Source organism: Semicossyphus pulcher, unplaced genomic scaffold (genome assembly GCF_022749685.1).
Source record: "Semicossyphus pulcher isolate SPU_LCO1_2020_fin unplaced genomic scaffold, fSemPul1.0.p SCAF_19, whole genome shotgun sequence".
Classification (NCBI taxonomy): Eukaryota; Metazoa; Chordata; class Actinopteri; order Labriformes; family Labridae; genus Semicossyphus; species Semicossyphus pulcher.
The window spans coordinates 4,530,285-4,552,866 of NW_027211692.1; the positions used below are offsets into that span (position 1 = coordinate 4,530,285).

General features: G+C 40.7%; 2 protein-coding genes across 2 annotated transcripts in view; both read right to left on the minus strand.

Moving 5' to 3' along the window:
- Positions 1–102: 102 nt before the first annotated feature.
- LOC138597327 (galectin-4-like) lies at positions 103–5,698 on the minus strand. The gene is made up of 13 exons (XM_069668916.1): positions 5,644–5,698; positions 5,000–5,088; positions 4,411–4,615; positions 4,034–4,147; positions 3,646–3,681; positions 3,301–3,456; positions 3,185–3,211; positions 3,000–3,035; positions 2,868–2,894; positions 2,747–2,776; positions 586–674; positions 326–491; positions 103–249 (listed from the first exon to the last, which is right to left on the minus strand). The coding sequence occupies exons 1-13, from the start codon at positions 5,683–5,685 to the stop codon at positions 103–105; spliced, it is 1,164 nt and encodes a 387-aa protein (XP_069525017.1). The 5' UTR covers positions 5,686–5,698.
- Positions 5,699–7,149: 1,451 nt separating this feature from the next.
- Positions 7,150–22,582, minus strand: part of ryr1b (ryanodine receptor 1b (skeletal)) — a 63,633-nt gene continuing 48,200 nt past the window's right edge. The window contains exons 86-108 of the mRNA XM_069668145.1: positions 20,114–20,194; positions 19,195–19,283; positions 18,692–18,820; positions 18,180–18,284; positions 16,763–16,792; positions 15,533–15,562; positions 15,296–15,377; positions 13,895–15,201; positions 13,720–13,802; positions 13,306–13,480; positions 12,896–12,982; positions 12,526–12,783; positions 12,305–12,435; positions 12,139–12,181; positions 11,924–12,057; positions 11,781–11,841; positions 11,544–11,690; positions 11,298–11,432; positions 11,047–11,203; positions 9,713–9,777; positions 9,497–9,597; positions 9,127–9,178; positions 7,150–8,966 (exon numbers count right to left, since the gene is read on the minus strand). Coding sequence (XP_069524246.1) covers positions 8,871–8,966; positions 9,127–9,178; positions 9,497–9,597; positions 9,713–9,777; positions 11,047–11,203; positions 11,298–11,432; positions 11,544–11,690; positions 11,781–11,841; positions 11,924–12,057; positions 12,139–12,181; positions 12,305–12,435; positions 12,526–12,783; positions 12,896–12,982; positions 13,306–13,480; positions 13,720–13,802; positions 13,895–15,201; positions 15,296–15,377; positions 15,533–15,562; positions 16,763–16,792; positions 18,180–18,284; positions 18,692–18,820; positions 19,195–19,283; positions 20,114–20,194 — 3,578 coding nt within the window. The 3' untranslated portion in view covers positions 7,150–8,870. The remainder of the gene's footprint in view (positions 8,967–9,126; positions 9,179–9,496; positions 9,598–9,712; positions 9,778–11,046; positions 11,204–11,297; positions 11,433–11,543; positions 11,691–11,780; positions 11,842–11,923; positions 12,058–12,138; positions 12,182–12,304; positions 12,436–12,525; positions 12,784–12,895; positions 12,983–13,305; positions 13,481–13,719; positions 13,803–13,894; positions 15,202–15,295; positions 15,378–15,532; positions 15,563–16,762; positions 16,793–18,179; positions 18,285–18,691; positions 18,821–19,194; positions 19,284–20,113; positions 20,195–22,582) is intronic.

Consider the following 22,582-nt stretch of genomic DNA (forward strand, 5'->3'; position numbering starts at 1 on the left):
CAGCTGGCATATCATCCGACAGACCAGATGGCAACTGAAAAACACATGCAATAGGTGGATAGTGTACAGAAAATTAAGCTTTCTATAGATGAGTGTGTGGCCTCAAAAGTGGATGTAGGAAATCTGCACGTCTCCTTCTATCTCCAGCATGTCAACCTCGTTGAAGGACTGCAGGCGATGGAAGAAGTCAAACAAGTGCTGCCCGTTCACAAACACCTTAAACCTCTGGTTCCCACAGCGAATGGACATCTGAGAGGCAAGGGTAGAAATATAAAGCCACCGCTGACCGCACAGGGAGTCAAAATGATGTAGAAACTTAACTTACATCAAAGTACTGTCCCTCCATGAAGGGGTTCAAACTGAGCTCTCTGTCCTCTTGGCCCCAGTTACCTCCGATCTTACTGTTTCTCACCACCATCCCTTCCCTCACCCGGGGGTTCATGTGGAAGGCAATGTCCCGAGATCTGCTCACCATGAAGTTGATGCTCATCCTGCATCACACCCAGGAGGGTAACACTCTCTGTTAGCAATCACACTATTACACTACTGTCAGTGATATCAGCATGTACACTCACAAACACACACCTGTTGGCTCCATAGGGCACCATGCCTCTGATGATGATGGTCCTCTTAGAGAACATCCCTCCTGGGATCATGTTTGAGTACGGCACAGGCTTCAGACACACAGCAAAACAAAATGAGACAGGTAACATAATGTGACTATATATGTAAGCAACACAGGTGGCCCTGTGAGGCTAAAAAGCTCATCACAGACAGATAACAACATGGAATGAAAAGTATTATATTTATAAATCCAACTCTGAGGATTAAAGTTAAATTTGAGGCTCAGTTCTGCAATATCAGTCTTAGCTGAGTCTTCAACCTTCTTTAATCTGTACTTTCTTACAGCTGTGGCCCAGCTATGCTTTCAGCTGAGAGGATGAATTAACAGTTGAAAGTTTTCCCTCCCTGTGATTGTTCTGCTATCTCATGGCCGACAACAATTACAATTTCATGTATATATTTCAGTTTATTTCTGATAGAATCAGTTTGGACTTTTCTGACAAAAAAAAGACAGATGTGTTCCTCTCTGTCGCCCCTAGAGGGCAGTAAAAACTAGCATTTGTAAATACAGGCTTAAACCACTCTTCCCATTAGCTATGTCAAGCAGACCAAATGTAGTGTGGAAAAACAAATTCATAGGCTACTTTTTGTTAGCCTTTCTTACTCAGCTAGCATTATTTTGTGTGAAAAATAATCATTGTACTTTTTAAACTATGGTCCTACCAAATAGCATATTCAAATTTTATAAGCTGAGCAGTATCAGCGCTAGCTCAGCCAACCCGCCGACAGTGATAAATAGCTTGTTTAATAAAACATTTTAATATAACCAATATAATTATTGATAGAAAAAAAATTATTCGAATCGGACATTGTATTTTGAAATATGTTACCGGAAGTTTACATTAGTATACGATACCATTAATTCTACCTTGACTAATTTGGTGTTGCTGTTCCCAGCTGCGACCACAAGAGGGAAGTGAGCACTCGTGATTCTTATGTTGTCTAACAGCCCGGGGAGAAGGGAAAAGCAATTTGATACGACTGGTTAGTATAGTGGGTTTGTTTTATTGTTTTCATAAAATTATTGACATTATCGATATCCTTTCAAATCAGACATTGTATTCTGAAAGTCTTCACCGGAAGTGTTTGTACTTTGGCAATTCTAGCCGTTAGTGCTACCTTAACTAATTTGCTATTGCTATTGCTGTTCCTGTAGCACACGTAACGTTACCATTAACGCTAGCTTGGCTAATTTGGTGCTGCTGTTCCCAGCTGTGACCACAAGAGGGCAGTGAATACTCATATTTCTAAATAATAACAGTCCGCTCCTGCTAAAAAAAAACACCTAGCGGGGAAAAGGGAGACTTCTGGAGGCAGCGTTCGCCGTCTATGTTCCTCTCTCTATGTTAGGGTTAAATGTAGAATAAATTAGCTGTGCTCGCTAGTAAGGGATCATATAAATCTCGGTATTTGACGAATTAAATGTGTTGCAGTTCCTATTTGTGACCAGGTGAGGGCAGTACATATGTTCTCTGTAAACTACTATGACAGTTATCTACACATTGGTGACATTGGGCTACGGTTTAACTAAAGCACGCCTAAGAAACAATTGTATATACCTAGTAGCATAGTGAAATACAAAGTTTAATTATTTTATTTTATTTTTTGCAAATGATTGACATTAGCAATACACTAAAATACACAAAAAACGACTCAGACATATTATTTTGAAAGTGTTTTAACGGGAAGTGTTAGTAGGCAGATTTAGGCATTAACGCTAGCTTAACTAGTTTCCTGTTGCTGTTCGTTGCTGTGGCCACAAGAGGGCAGCGTATTCACGTACGTCTATTGGTCTAAATATAGCTCAAGCTAAATTACACGTTAACTTAGACTGTTGGGGACAAACGGAGTGTTAGCGGTGCTTACCGGCAATCCCAAGGCTAGATCACTCCACCATAGCTCATTTGGCTAGTTTAACGTGTTGCAGTTCTTCTTTATGACCACTGGATGGCAGTAAAACGCGCCTTTCAAACTACTCTACTTCCAACGGTTGTCTGGATTTAGAGTCAAGGTAGACATTGGCTAATAGACTGTGTTATCCGGTTAAGACTTTCAAAATAAAACTATTAAGCTAGATCTTTTTTTAAGCCGAAAACTTTTTTGAGGAACAAATTTTACTCACAGGGTTGTAGACTGGCTGCCCGCCCATACCCTACAATGAGATGAAGAGATATAGGGTTTAAATCTAACAGAAGTAAGAAAATACCATGTATACATAAAGTCTTATACTGCAGTATTCTCACCGGCAGGTTTGATCCTGGGAATCCTCCCTTGAAGTAGAAAAAAAATACAAATTTAGTTTAGTTTAGTTTAGTTTAAAACAATCAAACTGGTACATGGAAAATAGAATCAGCATTTATAACATTGGTTCATACCCCCATACCACCTCCCATGCCTCCTCCCATGCCATCCTGCGAATAAGCACATTTTAAAAAAGAAGATTAAATGGAATTTTTAACTGTGATTTATTGTGAATAAACAAGATTAACGAGATGCATATATTACACAAAATATATGAATTTGAGCATGGATGAAGAGCAGAAGAAAAGTTTTTATTCACCCCTGAGCTTCCTCCTGGATACCCTCCCTGTTCAAAAGTGGAGGACAGATTAAAAACTTTTGCATGAAGTATTTAATTTAATTAAGAAACACAAAAATGAGTGTATGAATACTTACTCCCATTCCTCCTCCTATTCCTCCACCCATTCCTCCTCCCATGCCGCCTGGATATCCTGCTCCCATTCCTCCACCCATTCCTCCTCCCATGCTGCCTGGATATCCTCCTCCCATTCCTCCACCCATTCCTCCTCCCATGCCACCTGGATGTCCTCCCTGGATATAGGTTTAAAAGAAGAAAAGGTTATTAAAAATATTTTCATTCATAGAAAATAAACCTCAAAAATTAAAACATACCTCAGTGCCACATCCTGGGTGTCCCCCCTGTTGAAAAGTGGTGAATATATTATAGTCTGTACAGTGCTGTGTTAAATTACATTTTATACCGAAATAATTTATACTTACTCCCATTCCTCCACCCATACCTCCCCCCATTCCTCCCTAAAAAGCCAAACTGTGACTGTGACTTAATTTTTGTTGCACATTGAGGTTTTAACTTCGCTACAGCTTGCTTGAAGTAAGAATTTGGAGAAATAAAAAAACCTTTAAACCCAACAGAAAAGCAAGCACACACATTTTTATAAAGACAACATTTGCTGTTTTACTCACTCCCATTCCTCCAGGATACCTATTCATGCCACCTCCAGCCCCCTGACACAGAAGCAGGAAGCATTAGCGATCAGTTATTCATTTATCATTATTATCATAAGCATCAGTGTTTTCTGCTGAATTTTTCTTTTCCCCAGCAGAGCCCAAAGCATGAAGCGGAAACGTTCAGGGCCTGAAGCCTCACCCCGATCACATTAATGGTCTGGATGGAAACATCTCCGGCGATGTGCATCCCACAAACTCTCTCCACAGGGAGACGGTGTGGGAAGGTGTGGAAGTCTTTCCCGTTGACTTTGATCTGCAACAAGACCACAAGAGGGCAGTGTGCTCATGTTGAGAAGAGTGTGTCAGCGCATTTTCTTTCAGTATGATCCAATAAAAAATACTTATGGTGAAGTTAATGGTAAAATTGTAAAAACAAATAAATATATAAATATAGTTGTTAGCAGATATAAATGTTTATTAAGGCATTAGTCAATAATCACGCCTCCCACTGTGGCCAAATATAAATGTTTTCCATAAGGTAAAGTCTGTAAGTATGTGAGGACTTCTTGGTCTGACCTGGTAGCCTTGTGAAGTGACCGTGATGACCATTTCAAAGCCCTTGCCTTTGGAGAAGGGCATGTCACGGATCTTGTCCTCTGACTCCCAGGATCCATTCTGACGAGAGTTGAACACCACTTTGTCCCAGCCGTCAAACCTTGGGTTGAAGTGGAGGGCGACGTCGCTGGACTCGGCCTGTCCACAGAGCAGGTTGAGAAAAAACCTGAAGAACAGAAGTTAACCAGAGATATTATAATCCCTGACGTGACTGATATGTTGGTTTAGTGTCAGACAGCAGAGGGAATGCAAACAGAGCAGGTGGGGCCAGGTGTAAAGAAACTCTTAAAAAATCTCTGCCCACATGTCGACACAGTCAGGAATGTGCAGTGTTTGCTTTGGCCTGTAAAAGTGCCATTTGCAGCTCTGATATTACGATTGTGAAAAGGGGAGCGACAAAGTGTTTGTTAGAAGAATTCTTTGAACTCAAACAAGGCAAAGAAAGCTGCTCCACCCAGACTGAGATCACACCCGCCAGATTGTAAACGATAAGCAGACCTTTTAGGTTAAAAGTGTTACAATGTTACAGGTTTGTGCTTTTTCTCCTCACCTGGTCATGTCCTTAGGTATGGACCCCTGGATGTAGATGGATGATCCTTCCCTCAGGCCTCCATAAACAGGCCCCACATAGGGAATACTCTGCACGGTGCACATGCAAAATATTTAAAGACCAGTACACACAGGTACACAAAACACATCTCTATCAGTCACGTATTATAGATGTAATCAGCAGTGCTCTAAGTATTGAGATCTTTAAAGTAACAGTATCGATACAACAGTGGAAAAATACTAGTGCTGCATTCAAAACATACCTGTGGAGTTGGTTTTAACTGCTTCATATAGTAAATACAGGTAATTTAGTCGGGTCTTGGTCTCAAAGGTTTTAATGGGGGATCACAACACAAACACATGCTGTATTTTTATCCGAATTAAAAGTTTTTTTGTTGTTGATTTTTTGAGTCTTACACTCTTTATGCTGTCATGTCACGTTGACCAACCTATAAGAAATGAGTCTGCATGAAAAAAGAAATAGTTTGTCTGAATTATTTCCGTTAGCATATTTTCAGCCTGGCTGACCTGCTGGTGAGTCATTCTTAATCCCTTTGCATTAGTGCAATGCATTACCGACAGAGCCACACATACAGAGAAAGTCACACCCTTTTTAAACTCAGCAGCAGTGATGCAGATACTTACAGGGCTGTAGACCGGCTGGTAGCCTGGAGGAGCAACAAACATGGCAGCAGCCGGAGAGATGTACAGGAGGAAGGAATCAGGAGGGTTGTGTCAGGAGCTGATCTCTGCTGGAGGCCTCGATTTATACAGGTGATGAGGGAGGGGCCGGGCAGGGTACCCAACCCAGGCCTGCATCACCGTGTTTACTTTGGAGGCACAAGATGCACGTTAACCTTTGACCCAGCAGAGGAGTGGCACCTTACAACAAAAGCGTTTATGTGTTTGAACAGCATGAAAAATCTACATGAATTAAAACATGAAGCAAGAGGAGGAAGTGTTCAGATACGTGAAAATAACCTTCGATATAAAGATTTTCTTTTACAAGTTACAAGTCATGCATTTAAGATAGCATGTATTCTAAATATACAATAATATATAAATGTATAAAAAACTACACTAATAACGCTCCCTTTGAGTGTTACGCTACTGTGTGCTGAACTATTGGATTGCCCTTACTGATATAACATTTAGTCTTAACTGGTTAAAGGAGCTGATTTTAACTTTTGTACATTGATGTAAAGTAGCTGGTAACTAAACCAGTCAAACAAATGTAATCCTGTAAAAAAACTCAGGATATAAGTGAATGTATTTCACTGTCTAAACAAGTTAATTTCAACTGTTGCTTGTACGTTCTTATTTATCGCATTATTTTGGCTTTGGGTCGGTATTTCACAATCTTAAAGTTTCAGCTATCAGAATACTACTTGTCATCTTTGCTGGTTTGGTTGTTTTGGTTGGTTGTTTACCAGGTATCACTGTATCTGCAAGTCTGCAGTAATTATACATACATACTTCATGGAGGCAGAAGGTTATTGCAGTAAATGCTTAACAAGATAAACATGCAGGTGGGTTGGCTACACACAGAGACATAAGAGAACAAAGGCTGTCATATTGAAACATGGGTGTTTCCTGTTTAAAGCACATATTTGATTAAGATAAAGTTCTGCCCTGCCTGCATGAAACCGCGACACAGACGCCCGAGGGGGAATGTTCAACTCAAAAAACAGGAGGCATTTTTATCACGCTGTCATTTTGAAATACAGCGTGAGGGTCAGTGTGACCCTCGCAGAGTATGAAGGCTGTAAAGAGAAATTCGAACGTCAAGTTAAAAAGTTGATTTATACCACAGAAAGACCGGAAAGGAAGCCGTCTTTTTTTTTAACGTTTAAACAGATATTGAGCGGCAGGTCGGTCAGAAAAGCCACCTTGAAACAAATAATGAAGAAAATCGTGAACAAAACGCAGGTATGACTGCATGACTTTATGCACGCAAACTAATTCTATAAATCATAAATATTCATGCATGCTTAAACACACACACTCCTTAACGATACTTGTAATGACACATAAGGCGCTCCCTGCCCCCAACCCCTGAACAACCTTGAAAGGTAGAGAAAGAGCTCACACACACACACATACAGTAAGCACACAAAGAAGCTTCCATGTAAATGAGGACACACGCTCCAGTTCTCCTTAAAATAATCTGTTTATTCTGTATTGAAACACAGGGTTCAGTCAGAGGACACTCAGTCAGGTGGAAAGTAATGATCTCCATTCAGCTCCGTACCGTAAGCTGCCTCCGTGTGGACCACAGCAGCAAACACACACTTCAGAGTCGTCAGCAAAAATAAAGGCTGCTCTGCCTCCGACAAAGTGAGTCATGACGATAAATAGAAGATGGAGAGTGTGTGAGTTTGAACGTGACCTGTGAGAGACGACGTGGGACAGACCTGTCTGGGATCAACGCATCACACGCGACTTTCTTGATTGAGAAAAATAACTGATTTGCTGGATTCCTAAAAATATCTATCGTAAAATCCTAACTAGCAAAACAAAAGCTACTTTTCCTCTTCTGACTGCAAACTGGGCGTTTTCTTCAGCGTGAGATCGATTCTCTTCATCGTAATGGACTTCACAATCAGGACACATGACATGTTCATGTCTGACAAAGTAGCGTGATCGTTTCAATTCTCCAAAGCCCTAAAGAAAAATAAATCTATGTATCTATGATGTATGTAAAATATGTCTTTTCATCAAAAGGCCTCTAAACAGCCTCGACATGACTCAGTTATACAGATGACACTTTGGCCAAAGTGCATACATGAAATACATTCATAACTTATTTTAATGCACGGACAAAAACTTAACTGTGCATAAAGTGTCGTTAAACAGACTGTTGGCCAGAAATACAGACGGGCTAAAACGGTCGTCTTCAGAAGATTTGATCTGCATATAAACAATAAATAAGGAACCTTGGCATCCTCCGATACTGTATGTGTGTACATCAGCACTATCTTAAATGGCACAGAGACACCAGTGGAGATAGGGGACCACATACATCCAGGGACGCATTGTAAGACTTGAGAGTGCAAACTGGGTTTGTCTATACAGCTGATTCACACTGGTATATGTCACATACGCAGATGATACTCTGTTTATTATCTTGGCTAGTCAGTCCAAAAAGAGTTTCCATTCATGATAGCGTTTTTTTTAAGACACGTTTCTTAGTCTTGAGAGGGAGAAAAGGAGTGAGAGGGGGCCTAAAATGTTCCCTGACGTCACAGGGACGTCAGAGATACAAGCAACTAAATCATCGTCTTGTAAAACTCTCTCACTAAAACATCAGAAATAAAATATCACATGGCAGCAGCCATATAAAAAAATCAATAAAACATATCACTCTAATCAAATAAAAGTGTGAAAGCTAAAAACCTAAACAATCTGATTGCTAAAGCAGTGACTTTGCTATAGGCACTATGACGTTTACAGCAGTAGCGACTGAGGGAGCTAGTTGTGTATAAATGCATCGATATGCAAGGCAATCTATGTATATTTTACACAAAAAGGCCATGTGGAGTATTCATAGCGGAATAAAAAGGCCCCTGACTTCTTGTGTCTTTTGATGCCTCTCTGATATTATTCTTCTGCTTCTCTCAAACCTCTTCCATCAACATTCAGCTGCAGGTGGCACGAAAGTGCAGCCAAAGTGTGCATAGCTTCAACAGAGGAGAGAAATGTGCAGACAAAGGACAAAACTAAGACATAGATGTTTTCAATCTATTAATTTCTAATCTCTCCTCTCTCTGAATTTCCCTCCCCTCCTCTCTCCTTTCCTTTCCTCTTGTCTCCTCTCCTCTCCTCTCCTCTCCTCTCTTTCTTCTTCAGATGCACATAAACGCCGCAGGACTTTATCCGAGCTGATCCTCATACTGCTTCCTGAAGCAGTCTCCAGCGGGGAAGAAGTCCCAGCATCGCTCCGAGTACATCTTCCACACGTATGACTCCTGAAACACAGAGCGAAACATGACGAAACATAAAACAGAATTAAGTAAGAAAATAAATAAGTGAAGAATGATTTTCAGGTATAAGATAAAAACGAGCAACGAGGGCTGCACCTTTATTTTACGGTCCTCCTTTATATATTTTAAAAGTAAGTTTACTGACCTGTCCTGTGTGTTCTGTTTCATCTTTATTGATGAGATACATCAGGAAGAACCTGGAAGAGAAGAGAGGGGAGAAAAATAACGTAACATAACAAGAGGATTTGGTAAAATATATTATTTTGCAGCAGTACGTGAGGATAAAAAAGACAGAACAGAGGCAAAACTCATGAGCACAAGATGAGCAGATAATCTATAAGCAACAAGATGAGCAAATAAGTACATTTTTGATACTGGGATAAGATATGTAAGCATGTATAACATTGTCCACTCATTCAATACCTGTTTAATGCACATTCATTTAAAAAAACATGTGGACACAGGGTTTTAAAAGAAGCATAATTGTCATATCTGCTCTCTGAAAGTTAACTCACATGTAGTTGGCTAAGTTATGCTCTTCCAAGGTGTGCGTCTCAAAGCCGTGCGGCGTCGTGTCAAAGTAGTCGCTTCCGATTCCACAGATGAAACACTTTGTCTAGAGGGAGAAGGGACACTTTGGATTAAACATACTCTGGTGTGTAATTGAAGGAGAACTGAAGGTGGATCTAGTTAAAGGGCCACTTGAATCCCTCTGAAGCTCATTATCTTACCTCCATGTCCTCTCTGACCTGCTCCTGCTGGTCTCTCAGCTCTCCAAACGCATCAATGATCAAACCTGAGAGACAGAGAGCATTCCTTTCAAGTCTGAGGATTAACAAAGAATTCCTCTCAACAAAGTTTACGTTTGCTCTGGCCGGTGAAAACTATTTTTTTTGCCTTGTCTCGGATTCCAAATTTCTAGTAAACAACCAGAATTTATGACTCCCTACGCTGGGTCATTCAACACTTCTGATGTGTTTCACATCATACAAAACCATTGGATCTGTTGTCCTGCGACAAGTAGCTATGTCTTTATTATTTCTGTGATTAAAGCACCTTCATATTAGTCTGGTGGTTTAAGTTTTGAATGTATCTTAATTTCATACTCTTTGCATAATGATTCAAATCTGTAGTGCTAAATGTTTGTCTTCCCCGTTTTGTCAGTGAAAGTAATTACATGAGCTGTTTACATCCCTGTTAATTGTGGTTATCAGGGTTTGCCGTCATTGTTAATCCCTTTCTTTTTTCTCTTAATGACATGTTTCCCTTTCTGTGAAGCTTCAACAACTTTTCTCGGATGCCTCTTAAGTTTTCTCACCAAATAACAGATTTAAAAACAGATTTTTTTTGTGAAATGCAGCAAAGGCTTGAATGTAACACATGAATATTTGTATGTAAAAGTCCCCCACTCCACCTTACAGTGCTAATCTCCAAGATCTCAATTTCGTTCTCTTTGGCGGCACCTATGGCGATAAACGGTAATAGCGGGAGCACACTTCCCAGATATCCAGACAGTGTTGCATGTGTGACGTCCACGGTTGGCTCCGGTTGTAACTCTTGATTTTCCTCACTGACGGTCGCTTTTCCTTTCTAGACTGCTTCATCTGAGCGTCGAGTTTGTTTCTTTTTCTTTGGATTTTCACTTCTTGTTAAGGTTGTATCTGTAGTCATCCATCTTTTCTTTGTTTGTTCAGCCATAGTAGATTACTGTTTACTCGCAACACTTGCGCTTAGCTCTGCCTACCCTCTCTGGCAGACCAACCACTGCTGGCTGATGGAAAAGGCGTCACTAACTGGGCGCCGCTTGTCATTTTTTCTGCGAAAGTCGCCACAGACACCCAGTCTGTAATACTGCAAATGCAAAGGCTTCCATCAGCGGGCCAAAGGCTCAATCACCATTGTGTTACCTCATTCGGCGACAGATAGAGACTTGAAAATCGCACTTTGTACCACCACATTCCCAGAACACCAACAACTTAAAGGTTGGATGCAGCAGAGGGTTCTACCTACACCCAAACAACGTGAAGCCCTTTTGCTCAAAAGGACAACCACTGATAAAGCATACCCTGGATGATAGCCAGCAGGATGACAATGACGAAGAAGAAGAAGGTGATGTCAAAGACTACTCGGTAGAGCTCGTATTCATCACCGGCTGGGTCCTCAATTTCATCTCCTATGCCTCCACCAGCACGCACGCCAACATACATGTGGAACAGGTAACACTGCAGGAGAGAAAGAGGTCGGAGGTCAGCTTAGGAAAACAATGAAATGATACTACTGCTCTGTCATATCACCATGTCTCTGCCCACCACTTACAGTCATCATGTCATCGCACTTCATGTCGGGTTCATCCTCATCCTCACTCATGTTGTAGAACTTGCGGAAGAAGTTAAAGGCCACAACAGTGTACAGGTAGACCACGACAGCCAGCAGACCCACTGTCATCAACAGCTGTGAGGAACAGACAGATGTGTTATCTATTCAAGATCATTGTACAGTTCCTTACGGGGAAAACACATGTGCAGTAAGCCTCATGGTGCATCACTGTGGACGTGTGCAGACCTGTTTGCCGTTGTGAGTAACGGAGGACAGGATGGTGCGCAGGGTTTTCACACCCATGGCGATGTCCAGAAGATGACAGGCGTAGAAGAAGTTGTTGTAGTGTCCAAGCAGAGACATCAACATGTACCAAACCAGGTAGAGGAAGGTCTAAAGGTGAAAGAAGGACGTCAGGTACACTACACTAAACACAGATTCTTTACTGTCTAAATTAAACCATGAACCGCTTTCTTTACTCACATTGTCAGTGAAAACAACACCAAACTTCCAGATCTGGTACTTGATGTCAAAAGATGTAATCCTACAGAGAGAAGGACACGTTTGTTCTGTGATATTATGCGCCACAAACATGCATGTTTTATGTAAAAGGGGGTAGTACACACCAGCTGAACATTGAGGTGTCTGGTTCATGCTTCTTTTCATGCGTCATGGCGCTGACGTCCAGAGAAGCCAAGTCCATCCCGAGCAGCTCTGCAATCCTCTCTCTGCCGTAGATGTCACCATATTTATCCAGCACCTGGAGGTCACACAGAGATGTCATTTCACTGCAAAAGTAACATCCCTAACACGTGGAGTCAAAGCTGTTTGAAAGAGTCACCTTTCTCTTCACAAACTTGTCCCAGTAATTGTTTGGGAAAGTCCTGGATTGAAAGAGAAACATAATTAAATTTGATTTATAGTAACCTCAGTTTTTTAACTTGTTATAACTTGTTATAGTAACCTCAGTTTTTTAACTTGTTATAGTAAGTTTCTAATTCTCTTACGGCGTGTTGAGCACCAGTCTGTCCCACTGGCCCTTGATGTCATCGTCTTCAGGCTGCTCGGTGACATAGATACCATCAAACTCCAGCTTTCTGGCCAGCTCCTTCTCTCTCTTGAAGATAACCAGAGGGACCTGAAGGGTACAGAAGGAGCATACAGACAATCTTGAAATCTACAAGATTACACAAAAGAACTTGTAGATACTTGTAAACACACTGCCTACCTTGAGGCAGTTGTATCCGATGATGCAGAGGATGGAGATGATGGTGTGTATGATAGCGAAGAAAGCCATGGATGGCTCCATGTAGCCTGTGCTCTCTTCCAGGAAGTAGTACATAGGACCTTCTTCATCCTCATCTTCTCCTCCTGCTTCATCAAATCCGGATCCATCCTCCTCAGCACCAGAGCCTTCAAATAGACCAGAGCCCTCAAACAGACCAGATCCCTCAAACTCCTCCTCGCCTGGAGGACTGTCAGACACCTGGAAGGGTCAGACCAAAAAAACAAAGAAACAAAGCAGGATGACATTTTTCGTCAGAAAAGCACTTCTATTGATTCTATATGTGACAAAGGCTGGTTACAAATACACAGACCTTGTAGAAGAGCAGGATGAAATTGAGAGCGAAGGAGATGAACAGGGCCAAGAAACGAAGGTTGTAGAAGTTGCGAGAAAGGTAGTTCTAAAGGGGGGAAGGGAAAAGAAACGGGTTTAGCACCAGCAAAGCACAAAACCAGCATTTTTCTAAAGCGATAAAGAAAACAAATACGATTTTATTAGGAGAGAAAAATTATTCTTCTCCTGTTTGATTGCAGAAATCCTGCATGAAATAACTAATGTAATGAATAGCAATAAGCTTCTTCTGTCACGAAGTTACAAGAATGATGGAGAAAGACAACCAGTACAAACTAAATAAAATCCATTCAAACCGCCTGAACAAAGTCTTTCTTCAAATACCACTCACATCCACCATTTAGTGTCGTACTCCGATAGAGAGCTGCTCACCATGAATTTAATCCTCTGAATCTCCAGCTCGTTCCACAGCTCAAAGCCCGCCTCGGCAGGCTTCTTGTCCTTCTTCGCCTTGGTCTTCACAGTCGTTTCCTCTATCTCCACTGGCTCTTCTTCCTTCACCTCAGGTTCAGGCTCTGGCTTCTCCGTCTTCTCTCCATTCTCGGTGCTGAAAAAAAACATACAACCAGAGATACTTCAGACTAACATCTGAACAGCTACACAGATATGTGAAGATGTAAACAGTTACAGATCAGCACTGAAATGTCTGGATACATTTCTGTACCTGAATGTCAACAAATAATGATTCATAACTAAAATGTGTTCATAGCTAATAGCAGGTTAGCCCGAGAACTTTAACAGACGCTGTTCAGCTCTGATTCTGATTCCCAGCATGAAGAAACTTACTCTGCTTTCTCAGTCTCCTGAGGAACCTCCTCTTCAGTTGCTGGTTTTTCTTCCTCTTCTGGTCCTCCTCCTGTGGCAGCCAACTGTTTTGATAATTGTGTTGCAGTTAATTCACTGATTAATGAAAAGAATTTACATAAACAACAGTAAACAACTAACAAAGAGAGCACATCACCAGTTTTCTCTTCAGCAGCGGTGTTCCCTCAGGAGTGGGGGGCTCTTCAGTTGTTGTCTCACCAAAGTCTCCAAGTCCCCCGGGAGTATTGAAACCAGGCAGGCGTCCACCTTCCCTGTCCTCGCCTTCCTCCTCTTCTTCCTCTCCTCCCACAGCATCTAAGAGGTCTGCCCCACCGTCTGAATCTTGGACATCTCTAGCCCCCGGTTCAGGTGGCAGATCCCCGTGGACTTCATCCTGTGTGGGATCTGGCATACTGGCTAGGATCTCTGTCACTGTCATCTTTTTGGCACCCTCTACTAAGCCTCCACCGAACAGCACCTTCCATATGAGTGTGAAGAAGCCCTTACATATGCTATAGATGAACATAAGGATTCCCATCACAATAGTGTAGATAAACGTAGCTAGGCCGATCACCATCTCCTTCACTGTCATTTTTCGAAGTTTTCGGTACTGACGCCGCAGGTTACGGAAGGTGAACATGTTGAAGAACTCAACCACGCTCTTCAAAAAGTCTGCAAAGGCTGAGGTTGACTCTGGAGCTTCAGCTTCTCCATTGCCCTCTTCTCCTTCTCCGGACTCTGCTTCCTCTCCCCCGCCCTCCTCTTCTTCTTCATCATCTTCTTCTTCAGCTTCTCCCTCAGGCTCAGAGATAGATGCAGCGATGTTCATCTCAAAGATGGTGTCCTCGCAGAAGTTCACAAACATCTCCATTTTCTCACTCTCACCGCCCTCATTGACCACATCAAAGATGAACTGCCGTTTGGACTCTCTGACTTGTGGCATTTCCCACTGGTTTCGGTTTGCCTCGCTGATTTCAAAGTAGATGCGCTCAATCTTCCTGCTGGCTCCCATGATCTCAATGCGGCCAAGGTACGGGCGGAAGTAGTTAAGCACGCTCTCTGCCTGCTCCAGGAAGTTCTGAAGGCGAGTGTCATGGGGAACATGCTCTGAAAGGTTGGTGAGCAGAACGGCGATATTGAAACCGATGTCTTTGGCTGGCTCCTGGAAACGATCAGCAAATTCCTCAAAGTTGATCATTTCATTCTCATCAGCCTCTGAGCATGAGAGGAGGAACTGGATCTCTGAGGGGGAGTATTGCTTCTGGCTGTCCATGGCCTTGGAGAAGTCCTTCTTGGAGATTAGCCCACGGGGGTCAGTCACATAGTCTCGGAAGGCGTCAGATGCGACGATGTCCTTTAACTTGAGGAACATGTCAAAGAACTTGAGGATCATCTCTACGTTGCTGGAGGACTCCACCAGCATGTCAACCATCTGCCTGGCAATGGTGCCATTCACCACATTGCCTAAGAGCCATACAAAGTGACAGGAGATGAGAAATATAGTACAGAAAGTATGTGACATAAACAGGAAGACATCTCTGGACTGGGTTGGACATACCTTCAAGCAGTGACAGAAGCATCACTACCATGTCCTTCTGCAGATCCAACAGCTCCTTTAACAGTCCAATTTGACTGGAGTCCTGCAACACAGCCAGAACAAGCAGCAAAACACAAACACACAGCAGAGAAAACAATAGTCTTAAAATGTGCACCGACTGAAATGTTGTCATTTCGATGAAGTATCACAGTTTAATGTGAGGGGGGTTCTGAGACGTAAAATGACAAGAGACGCTACCTCAGAGTGTGCTCTACTCCAAAAATGATCCTGGGTTTGCATTTTTAAATAAAGAATATGGATTTTAAACATCATAGATAGTACATGTGATGTGATGGAAAGCATGACAGCTACTGGAAACATGGGAGGGTATGAGAAATTATCTTGAATGGCCGCAGCATGGGTGCAAGTAAAACATAAACTTATTTGCTGATCTTTGCACTTCTGAAGATCTGCACCAGCAGATAACAAATATTTCAGATAGTCTTTAGGGATTTTCAAGCTGGTGGAGATCTGGAGGATATTTGTGTCAGGATGTGCAAGCATCAGTCAACTTTTAATAACCTCTACGAGACAAAAGAAGCATATATACAAAACGTCACATTTAGAGCTAAAACAAAAGAAGCAAAGCAAGACATTTAGATTCCTTAGGGAACAACATGAAATATATGTAATGAATAGGGAATGATCAATCGATAATATTTTGCATGAGGCCCCTTCAAAATCTAAAGTAAACAGCAAACTACTCGACACAGCTGACTACTGATGGTGTAAAATGTATCTGAACATGATTAGTCAACCTTTATTCAAACAGTCTCTAAATGGACACTCACTGTCTGAGGGCCCGATCAGACAGGACGTGTTTTAGCAGCTGGGGCGGCTTTTTTGTCGTTGTTTTCAATGAGAGGCTTTTTGCGTGCTGCTTTTGCTTCGCAGAGCGCCTCGCTTTTTTCCGCCCTGTGCGCCTCGCATTTTTGAGGAAACGCTCCGAGCGCCTCGAGTTGAAAAAACTTCAACTCAAAGCAGAAAAGCGCCCGACGTCATGGGCGTTTTTTCCTCATTGTCCAATCGGATGAAAGGAGAGGTGAGCCTTCTGTCAGTTTACAATGTAACGGTTAGGTTAATGACAGCTAATGATTCGGTGGTTGCCTTAACAACAGTAGGGAAAAAAAGCCGCCCCCAGCTGCTAAAACGCGCTCTGTCTGATCGGGTGTTTACTTTCACAGAAAGGCAGTGCGGTGCGCCTCGCGTTTTACACCTGCAAAACGCGTTCTGTCTGATCGGGCCCTTACTTAATGGCTTGTTAGAAAGCAGTAATAATACTGGTTAATGCAAAGGACAATAAAATAGAAGACAATACAAGGAAATGTAAATGATGGGGGTATTAAGCTGCATAACATGTAATGTGATGATCTTTAAAAAAGCATGAAGGGCTTCTAAACATGATGGCATTGAGACACAGATTCTTACGCCATTTCGTTGTCCAAGATCAGGGTGCATCTAACAGGGTTTTACATGGAAATAAAAATGTTATCCATCAAGCCTGGATATTATTTAACAAATGGTATGGAAATGTTAATCTTAATCATTTAAGTTTAAGCTTACGTTCTTACCTGGACACATCCTCTATTTTGTTTTTTTAAATCATCAGCCAACATCTATTTATAAATTTCAATTCACACAGATCTGCTTGCTTATCAAATACTGAACAAATAAGGCTTGTGAAGAAATATATATGACCACAACTCATCTTAAAGTGTGGATGCGAGAGTTATCGTATCTCGCTTTAAAAATAAACAAACATTTCAAAGATGATGACGATGTGAAAATGCATTTAAACAGCAGCATCAGTCGCAATCAACACTGTCACACACAATTAGACGGGTTAGGTCAAACCATTTACAGACTGCAGACACAAGTTATTCAGAGCAAACACATGTTGGTCCAAAGCACAATCAAACCCAAAGCACTGGTCAGTACTATGACATGAATATACACTAAAGGCAAAGAGGATTAACTGTATTACAAAATCAGTACCGGAAAGAAAATTAAAGAGAAAGAAAGTTTGTTCTGTCTCAAACTATTTCTGCCCTCTTCACTGAAATCTTATTCTAGTTAACTGACCAGTTTATGCGAGACACAGTAAAGGTGTGCAGAGGGGCATTGTGCTTGCATCTATATCAATGTATACGTTAATCTGTTAATTTAAGAATAAATTCCATATTTTTATTTCAGTGGATTAAGAAATTCAGCTGCATCTAAATATTATTTAAAAGATAACCAGCTTACATCCTGTGCAACTTTTCAATTTAGTTTGAGTCCAACTCAAGTTTGGTTTCAGGTTCAAACCTGAGCTCAAACCTACAGCAGCATGTTATAGAGTATTTTTATTTAATATTACATAAAGTGTAATCATACTCAATATAAACATTTCATGGTGTGTCTAATCTTGATATTGTCTCCTACACTCGTACTTTAAGTTAAGTCTTAAATCTACTCAGCAAAGAGGCAGAAACAATCTGATAAAGGAAGGAGGGGAAAACGCTGGTTAAAAGTATAAAAGAGAAAGTTATAAAAGAGATAAAAACCATTTCATTAAACAGAAGAATAATCAAATAAATACATACTTTACTCTGCAGGATCCATGAGAGAGATGGGTCACAAAATTAGTATACTCAAAGTGGAAAAATGAATTATAATATAAGTAATTTGTTAATTTATATTTCCAAATGTCTTGGATTCTTTTGGTAAACTGTAATACAAAAATTAATGATTGGATCATTTAAAATGCTGAATTTTCTGAATTCTTTACAGAAAATAACATAGAGAAATAAACAGTATGTAATCCAGAAAAGTATAAAGACCAATTTATCTATAGGTCTCTTACCTGAGCAAGTTTCATCATCATATGAGCAAAGACGTGCAGGAAGCCGACAACAGCGTCCCACAGCCTGCTGTGAGCCAGAGACTGCTGGTTACCGGTGCAGGGACCCTGACAGACACGGAAACACAAGGTGGAAAATGTAATATGTATATATATATATATATATATATATATATATATATATATAAAATATAATGATGTGCTATCATCATGTAAGAAATATATATACTCATAGGTATATTCAGTAGATATAAAGGTTCACAATCTAGATTTATTGTGGCTTGTGGTATGTTTGATTTGTTCTAAGGTTTGTTTTAAAGGATATTTTGGAAGAAAAAGGCGAATTCCACATGAATGAGGGGAAAACCTGCTAACTCGGGAGGACGTATCACATAGTGTTCAGGTTAACAGCCCACAGATTCCACCCTTCAAACAGTGACTATTTATATTGCGTGACTCACTGGCTTCCCACAAAACACTGCAAAATGTGTCCAGTGTTCAACGTCTTAGCTTACCTGGATATACTCAGTCAAGCTGTTGAAGACCTGCTTGGCCACAGTCATTGCCTTGGAGAAATTCCTCTTACCGGGCTCATCTATAATGTCTTTTCCTGAGTAGTACCAGTAAAAGTCACTGATTGACTCCTGGAGGATGAAGTAAACAAGTTGTTAGTTTTGAGGTCTGTTTCCCGACAAATTGGAGCAGATAAAATGTGATATATTTGTCCATACCTAAATATATGTCATTTAGTAGATGAAGTTTTCATTTAGTGAATGCCATGTTTAATGTTTTCACACTTTAGGACAGTACTCAAAAAAACTATATCTAAAATATAAATCTACATGTGTTGATTGACAAAACTTAGAATGAGCATCGGCCCAGCGTAAGATCTGTCAGCGATAACTTAAGATATCTTTAAACAATCAACTAACCAAAACATGTACATGTAGAAAGAAGACTTAAGTCCAGAGTCAATGGGAAAAAGATCAGGGAAACACTAGCTGTTTATCAGAGTGACCTGTAGTCGAAGAAGGTAGTCCACAGTGCAGATGATAACATTGATGGTGGTGGTGCTGCCTGTCTGGGTTCTCAGGTAGTTCTGGAAATCTGAAAGCAAACCATTGAATCAAGACACCCTTTAAATGGTGTTTTCTATGACTAAAATAACTTAACCAAATCTCATTAAGAAATATAATTTCCCTTAAAGTGATAATCTCGAAGATTTTCATGTAAATAAATGTCTGTTAAGTCTCTATCTATCGCCGAATGAAGTAACACAATGATGATTGAGCCTATGGCCCACTGATGAAAGCCTTTGCATTTGCAGTATATAGTAGAACTAGGGATGTGTCTGTGGCGACATTTGCTAAAAAAAAATCACAAGCGGCGCCCAGTTAGTGACGTGTTTCCCATCACCCAGCAGTGGTTGGTCTGCCAGAGAGGATAGGTGGAGCTAAGCAGATGCATTTCCGTAATTTTCTGTAAATGTTGCGAGTAAACAGTAAACTAATATGGCTGAACAAACAAAGAAAATATGGATGACTACAGATACAACTTCCAAAATAAGTGACAATCCGAAGAAAAAGAAACAAATTCGACGCTCAGATGAAGCAAACAGTCTGAAAAGGAAAGCGACCGTCAGCGAGGAAAATCAAGAGTTACAGCCGTGACTAAGGGAGCCAGCCACAGACGTCTGGTTAAACTGGGAAGTGTCCTCCCACAATTACCGTCTATCGCCATTAGATGGAACCCAAAAGACCAAAACTGTAAACTTCGAGATTGTCAGTTTAATGTTGAAGTCAACTTGTAACAATCCAGGCAGAGGGTAATACATGTACATGTTAAATGTACAACAGTGGTTCATTGTACAAAAGTGACCGAGCACTCTCCTCGCTGAAAAGACATTTTAAACCAGTTTGCATTTGATTAAGACTCACCATTATTATGACCCTCACAAAGAAGCTGGAGGAAGCGGAAGAGGTCACACGTAAATTCATCGTCCGCCATCACTTTCTCATCTGGGCAAAAAAAGCACAGGACAAGCTTTTTGCATCCAAAAGAACATTTGCACACCTGAGTACATGTGAACTCTGTTATTCTGCTGTGTTATTCGGTTAGAATACACAGTGGAAAACAAAGGAAGCAACAACCGATTAGGTACGCTGAAATAAAAAGCTGTGCATTTTCTGTCTTAAATTGAACTCTTCACTTACTTTATTTCACTGATTCAATGTTAAATCGAGAGCAAATTATATATCACTTTTCCTACAAATGGCATTTTCATCGTTTTTTAAATTTATAATAAGGTATAAATAAAATTAATAAGAAGGTTCTCGCAATGAGCAACACAATCATAAGTGTCTCCATCTTAACAGGTCATTTATTCCACTGCCTAACAGATAAAACTAGCTCACCAGTTCCAAGGAAAAATCAGCTTTTTATACAGATACTTTTGTTTCACTGTAACTAGTTCAGTAATCTCTCTTACCTTCTTTAAAGATCTGGAGAACCTCTCTTAAAATAAATATATTTTATAAATATTTTAAAAGGAAAAACTGCACTGTGTAAGGATGAATGTAAAATCAAATTACTTTCTAAAACAGATGGTTTATGCAGGAAATAAATTTTCCAGATTAGATTTTTAGGTCAAGCATCAGCTGGTGGAATGTGATTATGGTAATCCAACTTTACATTATATAACAAAAAGCTGAAACTTGCTCCATTACAATTATCAACAAACAAAATATGATCTTTAACAGGAGATAAAATTAAGCAGAGTTTAATGACAATGAAAGACTGTAAGTGAGTGTACTTGTATTGTATGCTGTATGCAAGTGTCTGTGAGTGAGTGTGTCCACACATGTGCAGAGCAAAAACAGTCCCATCACCTCATACCACTCCCCTGCTTCATTAGAATATGTTAGTAAAACCACAAACACCTCCTTGTCCATCTGTCAGCAGGAAAATTATTCGACTTTTTCTTCTGCTTCCTTACCCCAAAACTTCACCTCTCTCTAGCTCTCCAGACACGCTTTACAGAAAACATCCAGTCAACTGAACTCAAATGACAGCAGATCAAAAACACGTCACTTCACACTGTCATGGACACGGAACACAGAGATAAATGAAGACAGGGAACACATGAATAACAGATATGTACAGAAACTGAGGACACACTTGTGACACAGATGCTGACGGTGAACACAGAAATACAGAGATATCTTCAAAGCACACGTCATGCGGGACAGATCTACTGAACTCTGCAAACTCCGGTGAGCTGTGAGTATGGATGTGCAGAAAAACACGTCACAAAATGTGATGTAGAGTTTATCTAATGAGGGAAAATACAGTATACGTGCGGTTTATCCCGGTTGTTGAAGTAGAGAAGTAGAAAAATGTCAACTAATCTTCTTATCTTATGTGTGGGCATTTCACCTACTGTATGTTATCATCTAAATATGGCCTTTATTACACTTTAAATCCCATCCAATACAAGTCACAAATCTTGTAGCTCTCTCTGGGCATGCCACCAGGAACTGGTGTGTTGAAAAATGCACAAGCATGCTCAGATGTAACCGTAATGGTACATATGCAAAACCAAACCAAACTGTGGAGCTGGGTTTTATATTTTCCAATAAAGACAAACATGGACACATAACTTGGAGGGGGTGGGGGGAGTCTGTAATCATAATGACTACTGTTAAATGATTCAGTATCTGGGGCAAGCAAAGGGGTGGGGTCACATACGACAAGGTCAGAATGTTACGAGTCAAAAATACACAATTACAGGGTACATGATTCACCCAATCATCTGTGATTTTATTAACAGTTTGCATTACTTTGTCTTGCAATATGAACATTAAAGAGATTTTTTGAGTTGGCTTATATGAGGTACAATATAAAGTGTGTTACCTACAGTAGATAACGGTCAGCACGGCTCCTGTTTGGAGAACCCAGTCAGAGTACTGACACGGATGCAAGGCTACGTACCGATGTAGACGGGGTTTAAAGCAAAACGTACTTTAGGATTAGAGTCCCTAATGCTGCTGCAATTCATTTCAGAGTTTCTAGGACACAGGGTCAGTGTAGTTCTCTATGATCTACTTGAGAGAACTGAGTGGGAGAGGAAAATGAGGTTACTGTCTTCCTTCCCACTGATCACTGACAAGTCTGAGAGTGATGGAGTAACAGTAGATCTGTGATAAAACACTCAAAGACGAAAAACGAAGCTTTACAATCACTTCAAGTGGAAAAAAGGCAGAGATACAATGCATGATTGAAGCTATGGTAGCATCTGTATCATTGCGAGGTTTCCATTGATGTACCAGTGAACAAGTGACTGTAAAGTTCTATTTCGCTTGGATCTTGAGTGTGAAATGAAATGCGTATTAAGTTCACAGCAAGGA

Bases quoted from the DNA above. Each gene is read 5' to 3' on its own strand.
- LOC138597327 (XM_069668916.1), bottom strand. From the start codon at position 5,685: ATGTTTGTTGCTCCTCCAGGCTACCAGCCGGTCTACAGCCCT. The intron at 4,616-4,999 runs GTGAGGAGAAAA...TCTGTTCTTCAG, and splicing joins ATACCTAAGGACATGACCAG to GTTTTTTCTCAACCTGCTCT. The intron at 3,212-3,300 runs GTAAGTATTCAT...ACTTTTGAACAG, and splicing joins GAATAGGAGGAGGAATGGGA to GGAGGGTATCCAGGAGGAAG.